This window comes from Lepisosteus oculatus, chromosome 17 (assembly GCF_040954835.1).
Source record: "Lepisosteus oculatus isolate fLepOcu1 chromosome 17, fLepOcu1.hap2, whole genome shotgun sequence".
Taxonomy (NCBI): Eukaryota; Metazoa; Chordata; class Actinopteri; order Semionotiformes; family Lepisosteidae; genus Lepisosteus; species Lepisosteus oculatus.
In genome coordinates this window covers 4,071,776-4,093,869 of record NC_090712.1, presented here as the reverse complement: position 1 = coordinate 4,093,869, position 22,094 = coordinate 4,071,776, and the positions used below count along the sequence as shown (strand labels likewise).

At 39.0% G+C, this 22,094-nt stretch overlaps 1 protein-coding gene across 1 annotated transcript in view; it reads left to right on the top strand.

The window, feature by feature from the left end:
• Positions 1–652: 652 nt before the first annotated feature.
• Positions 653–22,094, top strand: part of mrps5 (mitochondrial ribosomal protein S5) — a 40,093-nt gene continuing 18,651 nt past the window's right edge. The window contains exons 1-5 of the mRNA XM_069179793.1: positions 653–745; positions 3,950–4,069; positions 9,616–9,741; positions 12,369–12,602; positions 19,815–19,849. Coding sequence (XP_069035894.1) covers positions 697–745; positions 3,950–4,069; positions 9,616–9,741; positions 12,369–12,602; positions 19,815–19,849 — 564 coding nt within the window. The 5' untranslated portion in view covers positions 653–696. The remainder of the gene's footprint in view (positions 746–3,949; positions 4,070–9,615; positions 9,742–12,368; positions 12,603–19,814; positions 19,850–22,094) is intronic.

The following is a 22,094-nucleotide window of genomic DNA, read 5'->3' as shown; positions in this document are numbered from 1 at the left end:
ACTGTAAAAAGGTTAATATTGTACTAGTTCGGATGATAGGATAATCTTTGATGCAGTCCTCAGAATATCCTATTTGCTTATTCAATGGTACTTCTGCAAGTAGATTAAAATATAACATAAAGACATCTAAAAATAACTTATGATGATTACAAATTCATTTAATACGGGACTAACTGAACATCACGTCTTTTGTTAGCAAAATGGGATAAGCGTACCACCTTTAGATACATTACACTGTATTTAATTTCTCAAATGTATTCTTTAAAAAGCGCCTTATCAATAATTATAAACAATACAAGATCTACTTAAATTTGGAAATGCTTAACCATATGATTCTGTAAATAAATAACAACGGAAGACATTAAAATAAATGAAAAAATACACACTCCGTATGACTGCCCTTGATTAATCAAAAGTGATCCTCTTAAGTTTAAATAAAGATTTTTCAAACTACTAAACGCGTTTGACAAGGACCTTGGGTAACATAAACATTGCCTTACAGTTTTCGGTAGTTCAAAATCAAAATGTCGGTTTGTATTCTTCGTATTATGTTAGTTATTTATAGAACATTTTCTTAGCAAATAAAACTGTCCTCGGCAGTGTGAGCTCAAGCACTTATGGTGTTTATCTTGGATTTTTAAACAGGCAAAACTTTAAAAGCTTATTATGCCGTGAAGGACCTAATCCCTGCAAAATATGGCGGCGGCCAGATGGGTATGGTCTGCCCTCCGGATACCTGTGAGAGGTGAATAAAAACTTTTTTTTTCAATTAGTTTATTTGCTTGGGGATTTTTTAACATTTTTGGGACAGATGAGATTTTTCTGAAATTATGGTATTATGAATACGGTTTGAGGAAAGGTTAATCTAATTAATCCACAATGGATACTTCCACCTTTACTAAATAAGGGCAACGAAGGTTTGACTTAGTTGGTTTTAGCTATTATAATAGCACTTCCTGAAATTATTTATCTGTATTTTGTTGTATTTTATTGTTCATGTAATGTAAGTGAGATTCCAGTTGTGCTGACCGTGTGAATGGATGATGTACAGTAAGCATTCTGACTCCTGTCAGAAAAGGTGACAGTGAAAATCGTGCTGTACTAGTAAGAACCTTTATTCCTTATGTGTTATCTCAAATGTGTTCAAAAGAAGGGAGAACATCATGAAATGTTCTCATAAAAAGCTCATTTATCCAACATTGTAGATGGATTTTACTGATCAAAGGAAAACGTTTGAAATGTTATCCAAAACAAACAAGGTCACATATCTGAAAATACATTTTTCATCTCTAATTACTGACAGCACAGTATTATTTAGTTATTTTAAGGTCTTCGTAATATGTTGTTGAATTTAATGTTTTTAAATGTTTGGACAGTGAATTCTGATTTCATAGCATTTATTTACTCTATTAAGCTGTACCATTGATATTTTTAAAAAAAATGTAAGTGAATTTATCAGGACAAGACAGATATGCGTGTGTGCTGAAAAAAAGGTTACTTTCTCGTTTAGAACCTTAATTAAAATTACTAGAAACCACAAATTATTTTTTTCCATTTTCTTAAAATCACCCAGTATTTAAGATTCTTATTATATTTGTGTAGTTTATAAGCTTACATCAGGAAAGTGCATGTAAAACACAGTTAGTTTCAGAAGTGTAATTTAACTACTCCTTGGAAAGGAACAGGTAATGGGTTTATTCCATGCTGAAAAGAGAAGAAAGGAAGCACGACGTTTCGGCCGTGGAGCCTTCCTCAGGTGTGAGGACCTTCACGGCTAGTATGAAGGGCGCAATATTGTATTCCACAAATTTGATTTTTGGGAGGGACCGAAAGTGCTACAATGAATGCTGTGAGGTGATTTGACTCTGAGCTGCTGTGTAACGCTTTGTCAGTCTGAGCAGGGAGATATTGTGAGATTACTCTGCTTCTCGTCTTTTCACCAGGGTCTATCCATTGAGCACAAAATTGTTTATTTCATTATTATCTGGTGATTTATATAATATATAATTGCGACTCTGATGGCCAGTCTGTCTTGAGGCAAGGTTCCAGATCTCATTACCAGAGTTCGTGGTTTATTACTTGCATATTTGACACTTCAATGAGAATGGGCATTTTTCAGAGGCTGCCAGGAAACTCTCCTGTTTTAGCTCTTGGCATTCAGTGATATGAAGAAATAAAAATCATGTCTTACCTGTTTATTAGTGTTATGGATTTTCAGTCTAGTTTATCTCAAAATCATAATTGTTTATGCTCTAGTCTTTTTTTTCAGTCTTTACCAGCAAGATGTTCCATTCATCACATTAATGGTTAGTCCCTACTTCAGCATTTTTAAAGGGTAAAATAATAAGCAAGCCATGTGTCAGATCATTTATGCTAACTTAAGAGTCATCGCTTTTAGAAAGTTTGGAGTATATTTTACAGAGCATAACAATACTTTACATGTTTTTCCTCATTAATTTAATTTTTAAAGTAGCAGAAATGCTTTCGCATTTTTTATTCTTTATTTTACTTAATTTTTTTAAATGTAAGGTATGACTACCATATATACGTAAAATATTTGCATGGATTTTTAAACGTTGTCATACCATGGCTGTTGGAGCTGCAGGCTGGCCAGCCACACAAGAAATAAGCATTAGTACTGATTTCATATTCTGCATACTGCTTGAATCTGGACACAACCCAAAGGTCTTCAGTTCTGTGTCTTGTAAAACATCATTTGTGTGAAGAGAAGCATGCATTAGTTTCTCTGTTGTGGGTTTTGAAAGAACAGAATGTAAAGGAGTTACAGTATGTTCCTAAGATAGCTGTTTTATTTATTTTTGATAATTATTTAAATACACTCTTACTGAATGATTTCCAGTAAGGTATTATACATGCTGGATAGCAGAAAGCTTAAGATAGGATCCCAACAGAGCGCCTACCTGAAACATCAACTTTCCCAATAATCCGTTAAAAAAACAAAGAGAAAGGTGAAATCAATGGACGGGGTAGGGCAGACAAAGCCTCTACCAGTGTGTCAGGTAGGCAGAAAGCAGTAATAGTATTTAGAATGCAGCTGAATGTAAGAAGAAACAGAACATTAGTTCTGACTGCAGACAACAGGTTCTGAAAAATAAGTTCAATAAGAAGATCAACTTTAATGCCAAAGCAGCAAGTTGCTGATACATTTATTGCAATCGCTGCCCCTGCATTTAGTAGGCACTGCAATCCCAGGTATGGAGAGAGATCAGTTTGACACATAGCCCATGGCTAATACCATGGGGGTATTAGCACTGGTTCCCTACCTCTGATCCTCTGGCCCCTGGCAATCTGTGAGGCTACTACAGGGGGTGTACTGGAAACAAAGATGTGTTGTGGGGTCAGATATATGGCTAAAACTGTCATTGCTCCACTGACATACTGTCATTTAACTCTGCCAAACAGCACCTACCATCCCATTAAAATGTTACTCAGTACACAGCCTTTCACACTTTGCAAATACATTTGTAGAGAAAATGACTATGGATTTTAGGTGTTTATTAGGCGATATTAGGTGTTTACATTATTAGTGTTTATAGAGCAGATCATGCCCTTCTTTTAATTTATAACAGTGTTAAAAATAAGTAACATCTGAAATGTTTTAAAATTGAAAAGGGGCCTACACACTGATATGTTGACACATACCATTAAAAAGCACTATATAAGGAGAAACTTTTTTTCCTGTTTGCTTTTATTCTTAGAAACAAAATGTCTAGAAAATATAAAGAATCACAGACGTATTTCTGACTACACATTTAAAATGGCCCATGAGGCTAAATCTTTTTGTAATTTGCAAAGCTTTACAATTAGCTTGGCAGAAAATATGTCATGAACGTGATGCAGTGTGACGAAAAGTTAGCAGATCTGTGTAATAATGTAAAAGGATCATACAATATCTGTAGTAATTGCTAACGTATGCATTGCATTTTAGGGGGTATCCTGGTCCCAACACAGGCTTGTACTAGTGCTGTACAAACCACCTGGGCCGTCTCTTCAACCACTGCCAGCGTCTCCGTGCAGCAGTACAGATTCAGCAGTTTCTTCAACAAATGTAAGTTTCCTCTCATTACAACTAATTAACAAATTCTCTTCTGAACACAGCTTTCAGATTACCATCAGGCACGCTCCAGTTAGCCAGGAGTGAGTTAATAAAATGCATTTGTTTCAGTTTGATGAAGACGGCAGACCAGTATTCAGGGTTTCGAAATCTGACATTTTGGAAGGTTGCGAGGTGCATGTGACATTTGAATATTAAAGGGTATATACCTCAATCAAGTAGAATTTGTTCAAATTACATAGGTTTCCAAAGTGTTCAGAAGCAACAGACCGTGGAGTGTAATAAATTGAATGTAAAATAATCAAAGTAATGTCAAAGCTTTTTAAAAATCTGTTATGACGCGTTTAGTCACCACTTCAATTTTGTATGTGTAAATGTCCATGTTGAAAAAGATGAGCTGTTCTTTTGTTCAATTTAAACTTGTTTCGTACTGATATAGTGAAAGTGGTCTTTTGTTTGCCTTACTCTTGTTGTTATGTCTTTAGATCATTAAGTGTAATTTTTTGCAGAGATATTATGAATTAGCTAAACAAAAGCTGGTAGAATACTGGATAGTTCTCAGAGCATACGTACTCGAAAGGTTGAACCCAGACTAACATGGTCAGCTGTAAATCAGGGATAAACATTATGGATTCATTATGTCCTTTTGTATCAATATGTGACCAACCGAAGTAATCACATTCTGGTTTTTATCAAGCACCAATGGTAAAGATCATCATCAGCAACAGTAACTATAATTGTGGCAGTGATTCTCTGTGTGAAGAACAAGTGGGGGGGGGGGGGAGGTCTTATTTATATATGGCAAACTGGATGCTACATAATAACATGAGGAGAACAATGTTCATATTAGTGTTCTAGAAATAATGAATCCTGCCTTAATAGATGCATGTGAGTTAATATCACCTTAGGCCACGGCTGCATTTGGTCAATCTTCAGTTTGGTCTGGGTTAAAACATGCTGTAATGTTCATTTCATTTGAAATTAATAAGTGGGATTTTAGCAGTCAACACCATTTTACCTAATATGTAGCAGAAAGAAGAGAATCTGCAGTAAGTGGATGAAATAAGCTTGTAGTAAATAGGAAGATTTTGTGACTGAGGCTGTAAGTACGTTTTTAATCGGAATCTCTCAAATTTAGATCACTAAACAGTGTTCTTTATTTTTTAACTGTACAGCACCCATAACAAATTTCAAGGTTTTGTTGATATTTTATTCTCTTTTTATAAAAGAAACATGTTGCAGAAACGTGATAAGTAAGGATTGTGTCTGGTAAATATCATAATTGTACATTTTGAGATGTACAGTATGTAACTGTTTTATACTCATACTGTGGGGCAACGTTTCTTTGTGAAGATTAGGCTTTTAATGGATTAGAATGCTAGATATTTTCAGCTTTCTTTTACTCTTCATTTTTTACTCTCTTGACAGCAAATTTAAAAAAAGACATTAAGTAATGCTTATTTTCCTTACAGATTTGTTAGGAATAACCATTGATTCCTTACACATTTTACTTAAGTTACACTGAACGATGTTCGTTTAAGATGCATCTTGAATCCATCTGCAGCTTTGCTTTTCTGACATAAGAATGAATCAGGGGGCGTTGCTTCTGATTTTCTGCAACATTAATTCTGCACGCTGGCAGAGGATGCAGAATGAAATTACTGTCAGATATATAACCCGCTGGGTACATTCAGCAAATAACGCAAGGACAGAATTCACGATGTCCAAGAAACATGCCTGCCTATTAATAGGTTTTTATCAACTGGATTTTCCCACTGTATTTTATATACAGTAGAACAATTTTAAAACACGTTGACATAAAAGGGTTTGTTTTCTACTGAGGCAGCTTTTCTTTTGTCAAAATGCCGTGAAGCAGACCACTCTAATAGTTATCAGCCTTACGTGCTTCAAGGAAAACTCTGAAAGCTATAGTGGTTATGAAAGACAGCTGCTACTCTTAGTAAAAATCCTAGTTATCGCCTAACATGCTTTAGTACTGTCTTGAATAAAAAGATCTAAGGAAAACATTTTAAAGCTTTAAAAAATGGTCAAAAGATGAAGGCAGTTTTCAATACTGCAACTGTCTGGCATGTATGAGATATAAATCCACAAGGGCGGGCAGAGGCCGAGCTCTGTGATCATGGGTTCAAGCCTGGTTCTTGCCACTTGCTGGTTTTGACTGAGATTCCCCAAGCAGATGCGCATAGCTGGCAGAGCACCACGGAGGATAGGGTGGGAATTGTCAGCCAAAGCTCTTTTCGACTCTCAGTGACACGGTGTCCCCTGCGGCCTCCTCTAAAAATATAAAAAGGATGGAACTTCTGTCCGAATAATATCCTTATGAAAATGACTTGGCTAAAGTACAGCTTGCAGGAGAGGAGCAGACCAAGGTATTGCTGTTTAATAAATCTTATTTTGCAATTACCTAGGGTACTATTATGGAAACATTAAGCACAGATTTCAGATTTATCTCTCCTAAATAGAATTTCCTTGTAAATGAGAATCACATTTTGGAGGTTCCTCGGTTGTGGTTTTTTTTTTGCTTATGTGTAATGCCTCATTTGTTAAAGGCACACAAACAAACAAGCCTGATTAGAACTGGCAGCCACATCAATTAAGAAATAGAGAGCAAAGATATTATAAACACTCAATTCCCTTGTGGCTTTTGAGAACCATTCACAGCTCCGTCATGCTGATCAGTTTAACCAGTCATGGCCAACCCCAGACTTAATGGTTTGTGCAATCTGTATTTCACCCAAGACAAGCTCAATATCGTATTTTATCTCCCGATAATTTTAGTCTAACATCAGCTTTTGTGCTTTATTTTAATTTAGAGGTTCATTAACTCTTGACTTGGGAGGTTTTCAGCTTTCTAAATGTATATTAAGTAAATTGTTAAACTATAAACTTTTCTGCAATCTGTTTGAGAAAAAGAACACTTCAGTTATTGACTTGGGGAAACAAAAAAAAATGAAGTAGCTACAAGTTCGACATAATTACTGCTCATAAATTGAAAAAAACAATCAACACTAGTTGAACTAGTTTGATTTATCCAGTCTAGTGGCAGATGTAAGCGATAAGCAAGTGTTTAGGATCCGAGTTTATGGAGTGTCAACATTGTGTTTCAGAAGCAAGATGGGGGTGCATTTCCAATTTATAGTTGATTAAAAGTTCTGTGTTTTGTGATTTCCTTCTTTCTGTGGGCGGAGCGGTGGCTCTGTGGCTCAGGATCTGCGCCTGTGGCTGGAAGGTTTTCCGGTTCAAATCCCGCAGCTGGCAGAGGAATCCTACTCCGATGAGCTCCTGAACAAGGCCCTTAACCTCAGCTGCTCCAGGGGCACCGTTCAATGGCTGACCCTGCGCTCTGATCCTCAGCTTCTCTCCCTGTGTGTCTCATGGAGAGCAAGCTAGGGTATGCGAAAAGATAATTCCTAATGCAAGAAATTGTAAAGGGTTAATAAAGTGATGTTATTATTATTATTATTATTTCCCCCCTGAGTAGGTCCTACCGAAGAATTATAGCAATCATGCACAGCCCTATTGTGTAAATATGACCTCTAAAGATATCGACCATGCACTTCATGGCCTGCCCATTGCACGGGTCAATGCATGCAGGTGCAGATGGGTTTTGTGCTAATGGGTGGCTTGTGTATGGAGAGTCATGCCTTGGATTAAAGCTGAAAATGTGTTGAACCCAGCAACAGCTCAGAAGCCTTTCAAGAGCTGCAATTACCTGTTTGTCTGATCGGGTGAGAGTTATAAGATTCTCGCCTGACTCTGCATGCGGCGTGCTATATCCACCACATTGACAGGGTATTCATTTTCAAAGCTGATGATCTTAAAGTGTTTGCAGCATGCCACAGCTCACCCAGCACTGCTAATGCTCTTGTGGGGCTCTAAGGGTATTCTGAACTAGGTACACACACACATATCCTCCTTTTACATAGGAGTGTCCAGTTCACAGAGATTAATCTAATGGAAATAGGTTATTCATGCTCAGAATGCATTTTGGGTTTGTATTTTTTATCCTAGATATTAAGACCTGATTGATGTTGTCACCCTGTGATAATGGCCCCTGAGGCAATTGTTTTGCCTGGAGCTGCTTTTGAATGAAAGGCTAATTCATTCTTTTTATCCTGCTGTTTTAGCAGTCTTGGATTTCCCTAGCTGCCCTCAATTAATTAAAATCACAGGCATATGGTGTGGGGTTTTTTCATTCCTGCCTTGCTAACTATCAACATAATTGCCTCGGACCCTTCTCTGCCCCACTTAATGGATGGATTCCATTGTGTAGCTAATGGATCGGATTAGTCGGACAAGACAAGATGAGGCAAATTCATTCGTGTTCTGCGACACGCGGTAACGAATTTGTTAATTACACAACTCATCAGTTTGATTATTTAAAATAGCCGTGAATTTGGTTGCCCTGTTCGGATGCACACACCAGTCTCATCATAGCTGTACCAGGTGCGCCCGCCTCCCTGTCTGTTGACCTCTCCATCTGCGCACTTGGTCTCTCCGTTTGTTTCTCTACCTCTTCCTCAAACAGCTACAACTAAAATGTTCCTAAAAATTGCAAACAACATGCAGCTCAGCCTGAGTGATCTGCTACCTGAGTGACTTGGCTTGCAGTAGCGTAATGAATAAAACTGTCACATTGCATCACATTTCCTGAGCTTTGACATTTGCTCAAGAATGTATGTGAATCAGATTTTATAGCATTGTAATTTTTGTAGTGGGAAATCGGTTCCACACAGGCACAGCAGACCTGTTATTTGGGAGTGGGTGTCTCTGTATCTAAATGGTATACTTTACTCAGTCCCAAGTTACTGAGTTTTAAAAACGTTTTGCTTTCTTATTTGCTGGGAACACAGTTAACAGGAGGAGTGCATTGAGAGCAGTTTACCTCTGTACGGAATTTGCGTTTTTTTCCCAGTTTGGAATCTTGATACTATTACAGATCTTTTTCAAAATCAGCAGCAGTATTGTCTTCAAGGTAGGGTTTCCTTTAGCATGTATCTCTAAAAGTAAGACAGGAACACTGAGTTAAAGTCTCTGGTTATTATTTTGAGAATTTGCTCTGAAACTTCCGAGTAAATTTACATCGATGTCAATTCGGTTTCCTGGTGAAACGTTGATCTCCTTACTGTCAATAAAAAAGCACAAGGTCTTTGTTTTTAAAAGATATTTTGTCCATAACATAACATTCTCCAATGTTACTGGCTTGTGACCTTTGGAGTCCTGAACTGAGTTTCTCAGTTTACATCTCAGAAATGTAAAGTCTGACCATTAAGACTGCAGCCAGCTGGTATAGCTCATTAAACGCTGTGCTGGAATGAAAACCTGCAGAGACACCGGCCCTGTGGTGCAAGGGCTGGGCACCCCAGCCCTGTACTGTGCCGCGAGAGGCTGGTTGCTGATCGGAAATCCCCACCAGTGTGTTTTTGAGTGTGGATTCATCAAGGGAGGCTCTTCGTCAGGAAAGGAGAGCTTTCAAGGTCAGAATAATTAGTTTGATTTTGTCTCTTTGCTCAACGCAGTGACGGCTACTGAGTTATGGAGGGGGGTGCTGGCAGAGAGCGGGCCAGGGGCACGGAAGGGAAGGGGGAAGAGAACTAAGCGAAAGCTGAAGAAAGACCTCAACAGAGGGCAGAGTGTCGGAGAAGGTAAGCTTTTCTTTTGCTTTTCTTTTCCCCTCTTGAACCTCTTCCCTCCTACAATTTTTCCCAACATGTGAGAGAAGATTTCTCCCCAGTAACACTACCCCTTGGCAGCAATCAGAAATGGCCTCAGCCCAACCTACCTTTGTCAGAAAACTAAAAGGGAGGAAACTAGGATGAGGTCTGAGCTGGCTGTGTTCATCCGTAACGGAACGAAATGTCGAGGAATTTGATGTTGTGCAGCTTTTGAAAATGGGTTTAATCTTCTCAGCACTCTGTGCTTCAAGCCTAGCAGCTCCCTTTGGCCTGGCATTATAAAGACACTGCTCTCCTGACCTCTGTTTGTCTGGCTAAACTTTTTTCTTGAAAGTACAAAAGGGCTCTGTCTGACGTCAGGTTCGGCTCTTAAATGTTTTACTTCCCTTCTGGTGCTCAGCACTCTCCACAAAGTTAACTAGAAGGATCTTTTTCCAGCCCTTTACTTTTCATTATGGTGCAGTTCACTGAAATATTGTTTGTACATCCCCACCGTGGCTTGGAAATGGAATGTTTTCAGAGTGAGTCAAACATTTGAGATAAGTGGCAAGCAATAAGCTAGAAGGAGAGTTACACCCTTTACCCTGATCTGCTGGTTTGGCAACCTGAATCTGAGAGGCAAGGACAAACTGGGCAGTCTTGTAAAAATATGTCAGGAGGTCATGGGTGCTGACCTTCCAGCCCTCTCCTCCGTCTATCACTCACGTGTTTTGCATCATGCAAAATCCACCTGCGATGATCCTTCACACCCTTTGTGTAATCATTTCCAGTTACTCCCATCAGAACGCAGAAACCGACTCCCCAACTTCAAAACCAATATATTTAAGTTTTCATTCAGACCTGTAGCCATATCGTTACCTAACACTTGCTTTTCTATGCAAATATGTACACGTGTTGTTCTTGAGGTTTTTTTCTGTCCTTCTGTACACCCACACTCCTGCCGTAAAACAAATTGATTGCCCCCTCAGGGATAATAAAGACTCTCTCTTTCCCTTAACGGGACACCAGTCCATTGCAGGCCACACACCGACACAAACGTGCACGCACTCACCCCAGAGCCTTTTTTCCCCAGAAGCCAATTAACCTACCAACATGTTTGGATATAAACCCCAGGCAGATAGCACCCAAGCTCCAGAATTAAACCCAGGGCTCCAGCACTGCGAGGCAGCAGTACTAACTACTGCAGTACTGTGTCCCCCTTGTATCTTGTATGTGGAGTTTAAATGGTGTCCTTGCACTTGTCTGAGTTTTCTCTCTGTGTCAGTTTCCTCTGACCTTATAAAGACACGCTGGCTAGGTTAATTGGTGTCTCTATGTGCATGAGTGAGTAAACATGCTGCAAGGGACTGGTGTCCCTTCCCGGTTATGGTGCAGCATATGCCTTAAACCTCTGGGGTTGGCTCTGGTTTGCTTTTACCCTTAACGGGGGTATTTCTAATGGTGGGGCAATGGAATTTTACAAATGACTTCTTGATGCAGTTAAATAAGTATTTTTTCTTCTTTTAGAATTAGATTCTGGTTTATAACCAGTAGGTGGTCTCAGTGCCCTGACAGGAATTGTGATCCCTTGCCAACTTTAGTGAGAATTCAAAGAGTTTATTATGTTCATCCATAATGCAGATCTCTTTCAATTATTAACTGCCTGTCCGAGTTATGCCGAAATGAAGCCAGTGGGAATTGAAATAAAGTGTTTAGTGGAAGTGATGGCCTGCAGACAGTTTTGTTCATTGCAGACAAAGAATATTAATATCCATTAAATGTAAGTATGTGCCAAACATCCACACATTGACTTGTGGCAGATGTGCCTTGTTTGGTGGATAGCAAATTATCTAAGATACAAAGATATTTGATTAAAGACTTCTGTTCATGTTAATCTCTGATTAACCTATAAGGTTGGTTTTCCCTGCTCTGTTTTATCATTTTTTCTCACCCCAAAAGTCTGATGATGTCTTGTTTTGTGTGCACGTACCTTATTGTTTGCAACTGCGATGAGCCTGTTTGTGGGGGCTTGCTGCCTGTTGCAGTACAACTGCTTTTTGATTTTCATGTGTCTCCATCCCCTTGAATCATGTCCCGTTTTTTTGCCTTGTCCTTTTACAGATCACATTTTACCGTTTATTATAACAAAAGCGTTTCTTCCAGACACAGATGGAAGGCGAAGCTGTCGTTGTTTATTTCCTCAGAAATGGGAAAAATGTAATTGCGCACTCGGAAAGGGAAAGGTGAGCCAGCACAAGGGAAAAAAGCTTTTGTTAAAAGGGTGAAGTAACTTTATGGGATTCTCCAGTGCCTTTAGTGTTAAGCACACTGGAGTGAACCCAGTTCAGGTCTACTTCTGGCATGTGCTGGTTACTCCAGCTTGATAAACATGATCAAGGTGTATTGTCCCAGCCTGTAGGAGGCCTTTCAGTAGTAGGTCCATTTTATACCAGACTGGCTCCGTCGCAAAAGCACCCCAGCAAAACGAGTGCAGTCTATTTACAGTGCTCCCAGTCCCCCCACACCAGAAAACAAGATCTCTGTCACACAGTACTCCGCTTTTCCTCCATCAGCTTTGAGCTCCTCCAATCCAGCTGATTTTTTTTTCTTCTCTCCAGGACGAGGAGGCTACCTCTGGCCTGGCCTGAACTCGCCTGTGCTGAGAAGTGGTACCATCCAGTCCATCTCCCAGAGGGACCAGGCCCAGCAGGAGGAGCTGCAGGCGGACATTGTCCGCCAGAGAGACGAGTGGGACAGGAAGAGGAGGACGAAGGTGAAGAGGGATCGGGGATGGACCGGGAATTCCTGGGGGGGGATCAGCCTCGGATCGCCAGATCCTGGGCCGTACGGAGGTAAGAGCTTTGCCCTCGCTTCTTAACCTCGCTTAGAGATAAGCAGCTTTAAACTGCGTTTAAAGGTGAACAGAAAGAAGCTTGTCGACTTGGCCTCACACGTTTTTTTCCCCATTAGTTGCAATCTAGGAGGGTTGACTGTTGCTAAAAAATATAAATATCTGAATGCATATTTCTTTACAGCAGGGGTATTTATCTGCAAGGGAAATACTTTGAAATATCCCTTATAGTTAGTAGTTTCACTAAAGGAAAAGGCATACAGTTCTAGTGCAGCTGAGCACCGTAGTAAACCAGAACGATTGATATGTGATAATTTTTGTGTTTCCAGCAGAAATGCAGCTGGAGGGCAATACATTATTTATTACTTCTATGACTTTCATTACAGGATTTCATAAGATTACTGTAATTTTAGATTCTAGTCTTAAATCTCTGGTTGACTCGAGAGATGCCGAATTGATGAGTTCTCACCTTCTTCTCCCCGAAGATGACAAGGCCGCAGTGTGCCACCTTTTTCTTCACACTGTTCTTCTTCAGGGCACCGAACCTGCTCTGTACCTTTTGTCAAAGATGAAAACGAATAGTGACATTTATAGGCCACGCCGCGGTGTGGAGTAGCCTGTGGAAGGGTCTCTGATAAGACTGTGTCTTTCTCCGAGTCCAATCTGATGAAATCGGGCAGCAGGGAGTGGCAATTCACCTGACAAAAGAATAACTGTTTCACACCATATTTCCACCTAATTTGCGTGTACTTAGAATGCGCTGTGATTAATGCGGTTCAGCAAGTCAATTCTGATTGCTCCTTCAAGGCTGTGGCTGGGCTTGATCGTGATGGCTATATTCACTGTGATTCACCCTCCTCAAAATAGACCTCAGGAAGCCAAATCCTAGGAGAGTTGTACCGTCTAAATAAAATAAAACCACTCCAAGGGGAGCTCCAATTTCTTTCTCTGCACAATTCCTATTAGGAGTGCAGCAGCAATCATTTATGAAGGACCTGTGCACAATCGCCTGTACTGCTTTTTGAGTGTGAGCTGCTGGAGGCTAGTCAGCAAGCACCACTGCTTGCAGAACTTTAAACACCACCTTCTAGCCTGACCTGGTCAGATGTCAGGAACTATAAGCAAGGCTGGATCTGGTCTGTAATGGGAGGGGAGACCTGCATGGAAAACCAAGTTGCTGTTGCAAGTGGTGCTGGTGGACCAGTAGGTGGTGCTCTGCCCCAGGCATCTGTATGATGTCTAGGGGCACAGTATTGTGGGAGATGCTGACCTTAACCTAAGCTTGACATTAAACCAAGCTCTTGACTATGTGGCCATTAGAATCCCATGGCATTGTTGAAAAGTATTGGTGGTGTTAATGCCAGTGTTCCACCTAAATTCCACTCTGATTTTATACAATGTGCCCTGCCTAAAGTTCTTATTAGCTCAACTGGTGCACTTTTTTTTCCTTCTCTATGTGATCTGCTGTGCAGTGAGGGCTGCACAGAATTACCCAGATGGCTATTGCACTTAAATGTTAGAAGTGCACTCCTTCTTGTATGTAATGGGTATTCTTTGAGGTGAAAAGTACCATATAAATGTAATTCACTCAAGTGTAAAAATAATCATCAAATGTTTTATTGTGTAACTCCTTAGGTGTTAAATGTAGTCGGTTGTGAATTAACTGGTCTCTGATACACAATAGTAGTGTGTTTGCAAAGCAATACAGAAATGCTGTACAATGTAAAAGGCATAGGTTTGTTTGCTTCTGTGTAGTGAGGGATGGTCTTTAATTTCTTGGAAGTGTTTGAAAATTGATTTTGCATTAGTGTCAGTACTCTCTTTCCCCATGATGAGATTTGCCTTGAAAATGTGTGTCACTGTAAGAAGGCTTTTAGTAGTAATCCTTACATTAATAGAAAACATTTCTTTTCCAAATTTATTTTGGGCTTTGTAAAAAAACACAACAGAACTGTGTGATTTAAGATTAAATGTTTTTACTATCTGATTATCAAAACCTTCAGCTTCTGGCAGAAAGACAAAAAAACACTTGTGATTTTTTTCCCTCTATATTTCTCTATATTTAATACCTTATCTCAATCTGAACAAGATTGAATAACTCCCTATTCTTTTTGGAGACAGTAAAAGGCTAAAACATGGGCAGTTTGTGTTATCCACAATTGCTCATTTCTTTGTAACATATCCTTTTAGTATTGTAAAAACAAAATCTGTCCATGAAAATCAGATTGCAATGTCTTTATTTGAAAGGGCGAATGTTACCTGAAGCAAGCAGCTTGCCAGGGAAATCATTAAGCTACGAAAAACCTAAAGAAACATGACACTTGGCCAGTATGTCAGCATTTTTGAGCTCTCTCCCTGTGAAAGCTAACTTTCTATGAATACCCTTGACTTTTCATCTCTCATTATCAATTAAACCCATTACCAAATTAAAATCCTCACAGCACGCCTTTAATAATCAACTGTTTTTTTTACTTTCTACCTCCTTAACTGCTAGGTATAAATTCATTTAGTACTTGGTATTCTAATCATTTCACAAATCTGTTTCATTTCATTGCCGGATTGGGGTATTAGCTGCAGTAACCCTGCTGTGAGTCACTTGTCTGACCTCAGAGCTGGACAGAGTTTGACTGAGATGTTGAATCTATGGAAGATGGCTTTTAGGTGCAAAATTATGGCTAGCCGTCATGTTCCCGTGAAGACAAAAAAAAAGTTCTGAATTCAAATGGTAACAGTTTGATTACTTTTTTGCAAAGGGACAATACAGCAACATCATTGATAAACCTTCTCTTTTGTCGATGAGGTTGCTGTCTAGAATGCAGGAGGCATATTGATGAACCTTCCAATATGTATTGTTGTATGAAACAAAATGACTAGGTAGGGCATTGTGGGAGTCACCATACAAATAAATTGAGAAGAACATCCACCGTAAAAGACATTTTAGAGTTGTACTTCTGAAACTCTGCTTAAGTGTTAAGATTTATGCTTGGTGCTCAGACATATGATCTTCAATCAAAATCACTTGTCACTTTATCTTTTTACAAAACACTTGCCTAATAAACTTACATGTTTATTACATGCATATGCATATAACTTACATGCATATTGGTGTGTTTGGTTTTATATTAAGAAGGTGGAGAATTTAGCCTCCACGTAGGATGTTTCGAGTTCTTTCAGTGGAATGGCAGAGATGATGGAAATTGGCAGTGATGCAACACATTAAGTATTGAAAACATTCTCTGTTCTGTCAGTAAGAAGTGTGTGTCTGTCTAGCCTCCTTGTATGTGTAACTCTATGCTGGGCTCGGATTTGGTTCCTAAGCTGTCTGTAGCCTCATGATTGCACGTGTACAGATTGGCTTCAGCTCAGAGTGGACCAGGTGTGCAGTAGAACAAGGAGCGCTTAATGTTGGAAGTTAGATGAAAATCCGCATTTTGCCTGAAGAAAGCGTTCCTTTGCAGTCAGCTCACAGGGACACACCTCCCATCTTCAGCAGCTGGGCGATGGCCACTTACTCCAATGCCTGAAAGCACCGAAGTTTCGGGAGTTGAAAAGGCCAGTCTCCTTGTGTCAAACCTTAACAAGAAGTGACATTTTTGTATGCAAGATGAAAAAGAGAACTTAAATCAATAGTGCATTGCATCAAACGTTTTTTAAAGTGAAATGGTCTATGATTACATTGCGTAATTCTGATATTTTGGAAGGCCATGGTCAATTTAGTAAAAAATAAGTTGAGTTATTCAACTTGTGGTATAATGTTAAAGTTAAAATGTGCACACTTCCATCTTGACAAATTAGTTTCTGAAATGATTAGAACTGTTGTTATGGTACAGCACCTCTCTGTCCTTTTTCTTCCATACGGACTCAAATCTGATAACAATTGATGGATTTTTTGATTCACAGTCTTTTTTGAGACTGAAACCTGTTTTAAAACACCTCTGAGTGGAAATTTACACACACCTTAATGTTTTCTGATACTCCACTAGATATAATGCGTTTTAGATGACTAGGCTTCTGTCATTAAATTCTGTCAAATGGCAGCGGAGCTGTAGCAGTGATAAATTGTGGAATTGTAGAAGTTGAATCTAAACACAAATACTCCAAGCACCTGTCAGTTTCCCCTAGTTAATCTCCAGCTACAGGTCACGGTGGTGGAGCTTCATTTAAAAATGAGAAAATGTTGGGTCACTTTCCTTCAAATTAAATTAGATTTTGTGCTGTTACCACCAATTAAATTGACTGCTGTATGTAGAACTACTGCCTTGCACCACTATTTGAGTGGCAATAAATGACATTTTTTTTAAAAAAAATTCTTAAGTAAAAATTGGACTTTCTATCGTCTTTTCAAAGTGAAAGTACCAAAGAAGTAATGTCTTGTGTAGTTTTGCATCTCTGTTTTTGTGAAGTTGGACAAAATCTGTTGTACTTTCTTTCCCCTTGAATTATAAGGAGGAAAGCTGTACTTGTTGCTCGTAAGGACTTATGACCAACTTTCATGAAGTAACTGCAAGAGAAAAAAATATTGAAATTATTAGATCTTAAAAGTACATTTCTATAAGAAACCCTTCAGTTTCTTTGTTCTTTAAAATTGAATAATATTACCTAGAAAATAAATTTTATTTATAAACAATCCATTTGCTCAAACTATTCACACGACAATCTTTTTGTAAGGTTATAAAAACCAGGCAGAAGTGTATATTTAAAAAAAAACATGATGAATACTGTCATTTAATTTGATTTCATTAAGTAACCCATTTGTTTTATTTTATGAACTTTATTTCATAAAATAATTGTTTTTATTTTTATTAGAAACATAATTAAAAATCCCCCCCATATGCCAGATGATATTCTGTAATATTTACTCTCCACTTTGTTCGGTTCCCTAATCTGCTGTATTTTAACAACAAGTAGTAAGACGCCTGAGATTTTATATTCTGTGTTTTATGGCAAAAAGTGCTCTCTGATATGTGCAGGTTAGCTTTGTAAAATGTCATCTGGTAATCATATAATAAGGATAATTTTTTTTTTCTTTGACAATTAAATTCCCACATACAAGAATCTCTGTTGCAGAATTTAAGTGACAGATCTCAGCTAAGAGAAGGAAGCCAAGAAAAATAGGAACAGCCAATCAGATCTTGGTTCTCACTTCCCAGTGATAAATGTGCACGCTGAACACATTCACGCGAGTGGGGACTTTGACGGGCGTTGATTAATACTTCCATAAATAGAATGTAATCTTTTGAATCTGCTATAACTCTTCGACTAGCTGAATTACAGGCTGATGAGGGGTGTTAATCCTGATGTCAGCACTGTAGTAATGCTTCACTGAAGCTGATGGTGATTAAAAAAACACAATGTATTAGGAGCTACCGAAGCTTAAAATCAATGCAAACATGTTTGGTGCTATGAATAAGAGATATTGTAAATGAAATGTATTTTATTATGTGTTGTTAATTGTCAAAGGAATGTTACCAGATGTACTCCAAACATCAATCATTTTGGTGATCAAAGTATTTTGGGATACAATGGGTGAAATGGTCTTGTATAGCACAGCGGTTTAATATTAAGGGGGTTAATGTCAGGATAAGCACAGTGCAAAACATATGATTGCAGGGATCCACATCACCTTGCAGCAAAGCAGTTGTTTACACAGTGCTCCCAGTGTGTTTTGCAAGTCATTGCGGTGAACGAATCTGAGATTTTGGAGAATCTACCAGTAAACCTCCCAGTAAGGGTGAAGATTAAGCATGACAGGCACATCACAACGACATGCAGAGTTCGAGAGTTTTAAATTTAAGAGAACTCTGTCATGCTGGGATAATTTTTGGTGAGCGTAGGTACCTCACCATGACGGAGAGGTCTCCATAGGAATGCTTCTGGGCTGGTCCTCAGTAGTGGCACAGATCACAGCTGTTTGTGATACGAGGTGGGCTGTGACATTGAAAAAGGTGGCAGTATCTAGCTTGGTAAATCAAAGCACAACCAGCAGTATAGCACTGGCTTCTACAACGATGAAGCGAGGGGCGCTTGTTTCCCCAAGGCATGTGCCGAGAATTTACAGAAGGGTCATCTCCTGCTTGTTCAATATATGATACAGCATCTTACTGAACTAATATCATTATACAGCTCAAATGACAAAATGTACACAAGCAGCCTCCTCTATGGTCCTCTACCCTCTTGTCGACGTAATTAAAAAATAACCAGCATATGGCAATGTAATATAAGCCATTCCACGTACTGTACAATGAATGATCGCTTACTGAAGCTGTGTTTTATTACACAGCTCTTGCTTTGTGTGTTGTGAGAGACGGTGTGAATTAGTGGAGTGTTTGCAGTTGCAAAGCAAGTTCTTAGCATCTCTTTTTGTATATCTTCATTTCCTGATTCATGCCTTTAAATAACCCCATGGCCTTTTACGATGATGGAGTACTAATCTGATAGTGTTAGCATAAAGAGAGATTTCCAGCACTCTAGCTACTAAGGTTTCGATCTTTTGCCCATTTGGCAACATTGTGGCTGCTGTCCCCATTCTTGATCTGCCTTATTAATTATTGCGAAAAAGAAACTGGTGGCGAGACATTCCTAATAAAATCTGTTGACATTTTACAGGCCCTGATTGGTGTAATTCCTGTCCTCTTTAGAAATGTCGGTTGCCACATTTCTGTATCGTGTAACACTAAAAGCAGTGCAAATTACTCTTGCAAAATAGTGAAGCTTCTGAAGCTTCACGTTTGAAGTTGGATGCCAGACTGAGCCCCTGAGCATGAGCTAAAATTAATGTTGGCATACCAGATTAATGAAGTACGCAAACTAAGCCTTGTGGGTCTTTGAGAAGGAATTCCTGCATGAAGAGTTACTTAGCTAGATTATATCCCAAGGAGCAGTGGAGTTGCTGAGGATGACTAAGAGCAAATGATATCATTTGGAAGAAGATTTCTTCATCGGGGACACTTATTTTAATCTTTCAATCTGTTCCACTCCAGAAAGGAGTTAAAAAGCTCCAACATTGATCTGGAGAAGCTCTCGAGCATCTTGAGTAAAGTGTATAAATACAGTGCTCATACACTTTTGTTTGTCCTCTTGTTATTCATTTAAGAATTGTCTGAAATAGTAAATTTGTAACTTTTATGTTTTTGTTCAGAGACTGTTTAAAGAGACAGATGAGCCTTTTCTGGAACTTTTAGCTGAATGTTTGTTTTCTATTTTTTCTTCACAGAAACATATGAAGATTTCGATTCTCGGGTGATTGAGGTAAGCCATCACATCAGCTGTCCTGTGAGATTTTTCAAACCATACATCCATTTCTTTAGGAGCTGGTAAAGGTTTGTTACATGCTGAAAGGAAAAGAAGAGAGACGCAGCGTTTTGCCTTTGGGGCCTTCTTCAGGTGTCATTTCTTTAACCTGATCCCTACGAGGTTTAACTGTTTGTTTCAAGGTCATATTCAGCCGGGTTTGGAGCGGACACTGGCTGCATTTTGGGGGCTTTCAAGAGAATGTGTCAAGTAAGGTAGAAGTTGGTCATGGGAAAGCATTTGCCCATCTGCCAGATGTTGCTCAGGGCAGTTTCCCTTGCGAAACCTGCAGCTCCTTCCAGGAAGCACCTGTTATGTAGAAGGGCTCTGATGTGATAAGATCTAAGGGCCACCGAACTGTGTTTCAGCAGAATTTGCAGAAGCAAATGGAGACGGAGAGAAAGCAGGCAAACATTATTGTGTTCTAGTGGATTAAGGCGACATCTGCTGACTTTTAAACACTAAGTTCCTGGTTTGCTTATTTTAAAAGGGTCAACAGTGGTAAAATGCTGGCTGTAGTGTTTTGCATTTAGAAGATCATTGATAATTCCTGGTCACCGCTTGCTAGTTTCGCAGAGTGAAATACTATCAGCAGGATGCAAACTCCCGTACTCTGATCAATTAGTGTTGTTTTTTAGGTTGGGATGATGTTGTTAGATGTTTGCAAGTTTGAGCAAAATTAAGAGTTATGCTTGACCACCGCAAGGATAGATTTATGTGCATCTTGCTCTTCATCTGAGCAATTTTTCCATTACCTCCAAAGCATTATGTATACATTAAATCTGATCTCTTATTCCTACCTAACTGCAGAAATCTTTCTGTTCTGTGATTAAAAATATATATAATTTCTCTTTCTCTTAGGCTTTTGGCTGCATGTCCCATATTTCACTGTAGCAACGTATTGCTTGGTTAAAGGTGCTGTATAAAGTGCTTTGATATTTACACTGAATTATATGTGCCTTGATATTTCTGTTTATCATTGTTCAACCCCATCCCCTGTCATCTTAGCCTTTTATTTTCTAGCTTTATTGCTTTTTTGGAGATCAGCATGGACAGTCATCATAAAATAATAAATTGCTTATTTTTGGCTCTGGGCAAAACTTTGTCATAATGCTGAGATAACCTTAGCCCTGTTTTCTTCTCACAGATTCAGGCCTGTTAAACAAAATGCACCAGTTCAGTTGGTTTTTATTTCTGTTAAGTGTTCATCATGTTTATTTGTAATCTAATTCCTTCCAGCTGACTGGCTTTTTTGTTAGTGGGATCCAGCTCTTTATTTGACAGAACACTCCGGCAAACATTTATATTTATAAAGAATGCAATTTCTCTCTGATCAAACTAGCACCTGTTTTCCTAAGGTTGTCATCTTTCACTGCCATTTCATTGCTCATTTATTATTCTGAGCAGCTCTATTTATTTCTTTCACTTTTTATTAGGCCTTTTCTCAGTTTCTCGAAAAATAGGTTGTATTTTTATATTCCGCTGACAAAACATACTCAAGTGAAATTTGTTAGCGATAAATCTGATCTCTTAGTGAAAAGCAATGTGTTCTCATCAGAGGGACTTACGAATCTTTTATTGCAATAAAAACCAAAGGCATCAGGATGCATGCAAGTATATTCTAAGCCTTGAATGTGATGTGGAGAATCGTCCGCTACCTTACTTAGCCAATAAGAGCAATCAGTATTTACTAATGTTTTTATAAGGTGTTCTTCCTGAGGGCGCACAGTGTTTGGGCTGCCATCGTGTGACAGACCTACTTTTCCTGTCACTTTGGGCTGGACAGGAATCCAGCCCTCTGTTGCAGATGCATGCAGCCGTCTGTAAAAAGACTGCTCTAGCTTTTCCGCATCCAAGACTATTCCAGGATTCCAATTATCTTGCATCTCTTCTCTGACAGAAACAAACTGATGAAAACGTAATAAGATACGATGTTGAAGCCAGCCTTGCTTGTTGTGTCTAATGTGGTACAGGCTTGTGGTGTCGCTCAGGGTTGAGCTGCAGTTAGTTATTAACTGCACACTGCTTTAGTGACTGTCAGCTGTGTATGAACTAGTGCCCGAGTCAAGAGCCAGAGATATAAATTGGGTCCTTTTATCTGTAGGAACAGAAGACGGCTAGTCTTGGAGCACAAGCAGTAACTAATGTGATCCACGGTTCAGAGAGTTGTAGCATGATCAGAAAACAAATTGCTTAGGGTCTT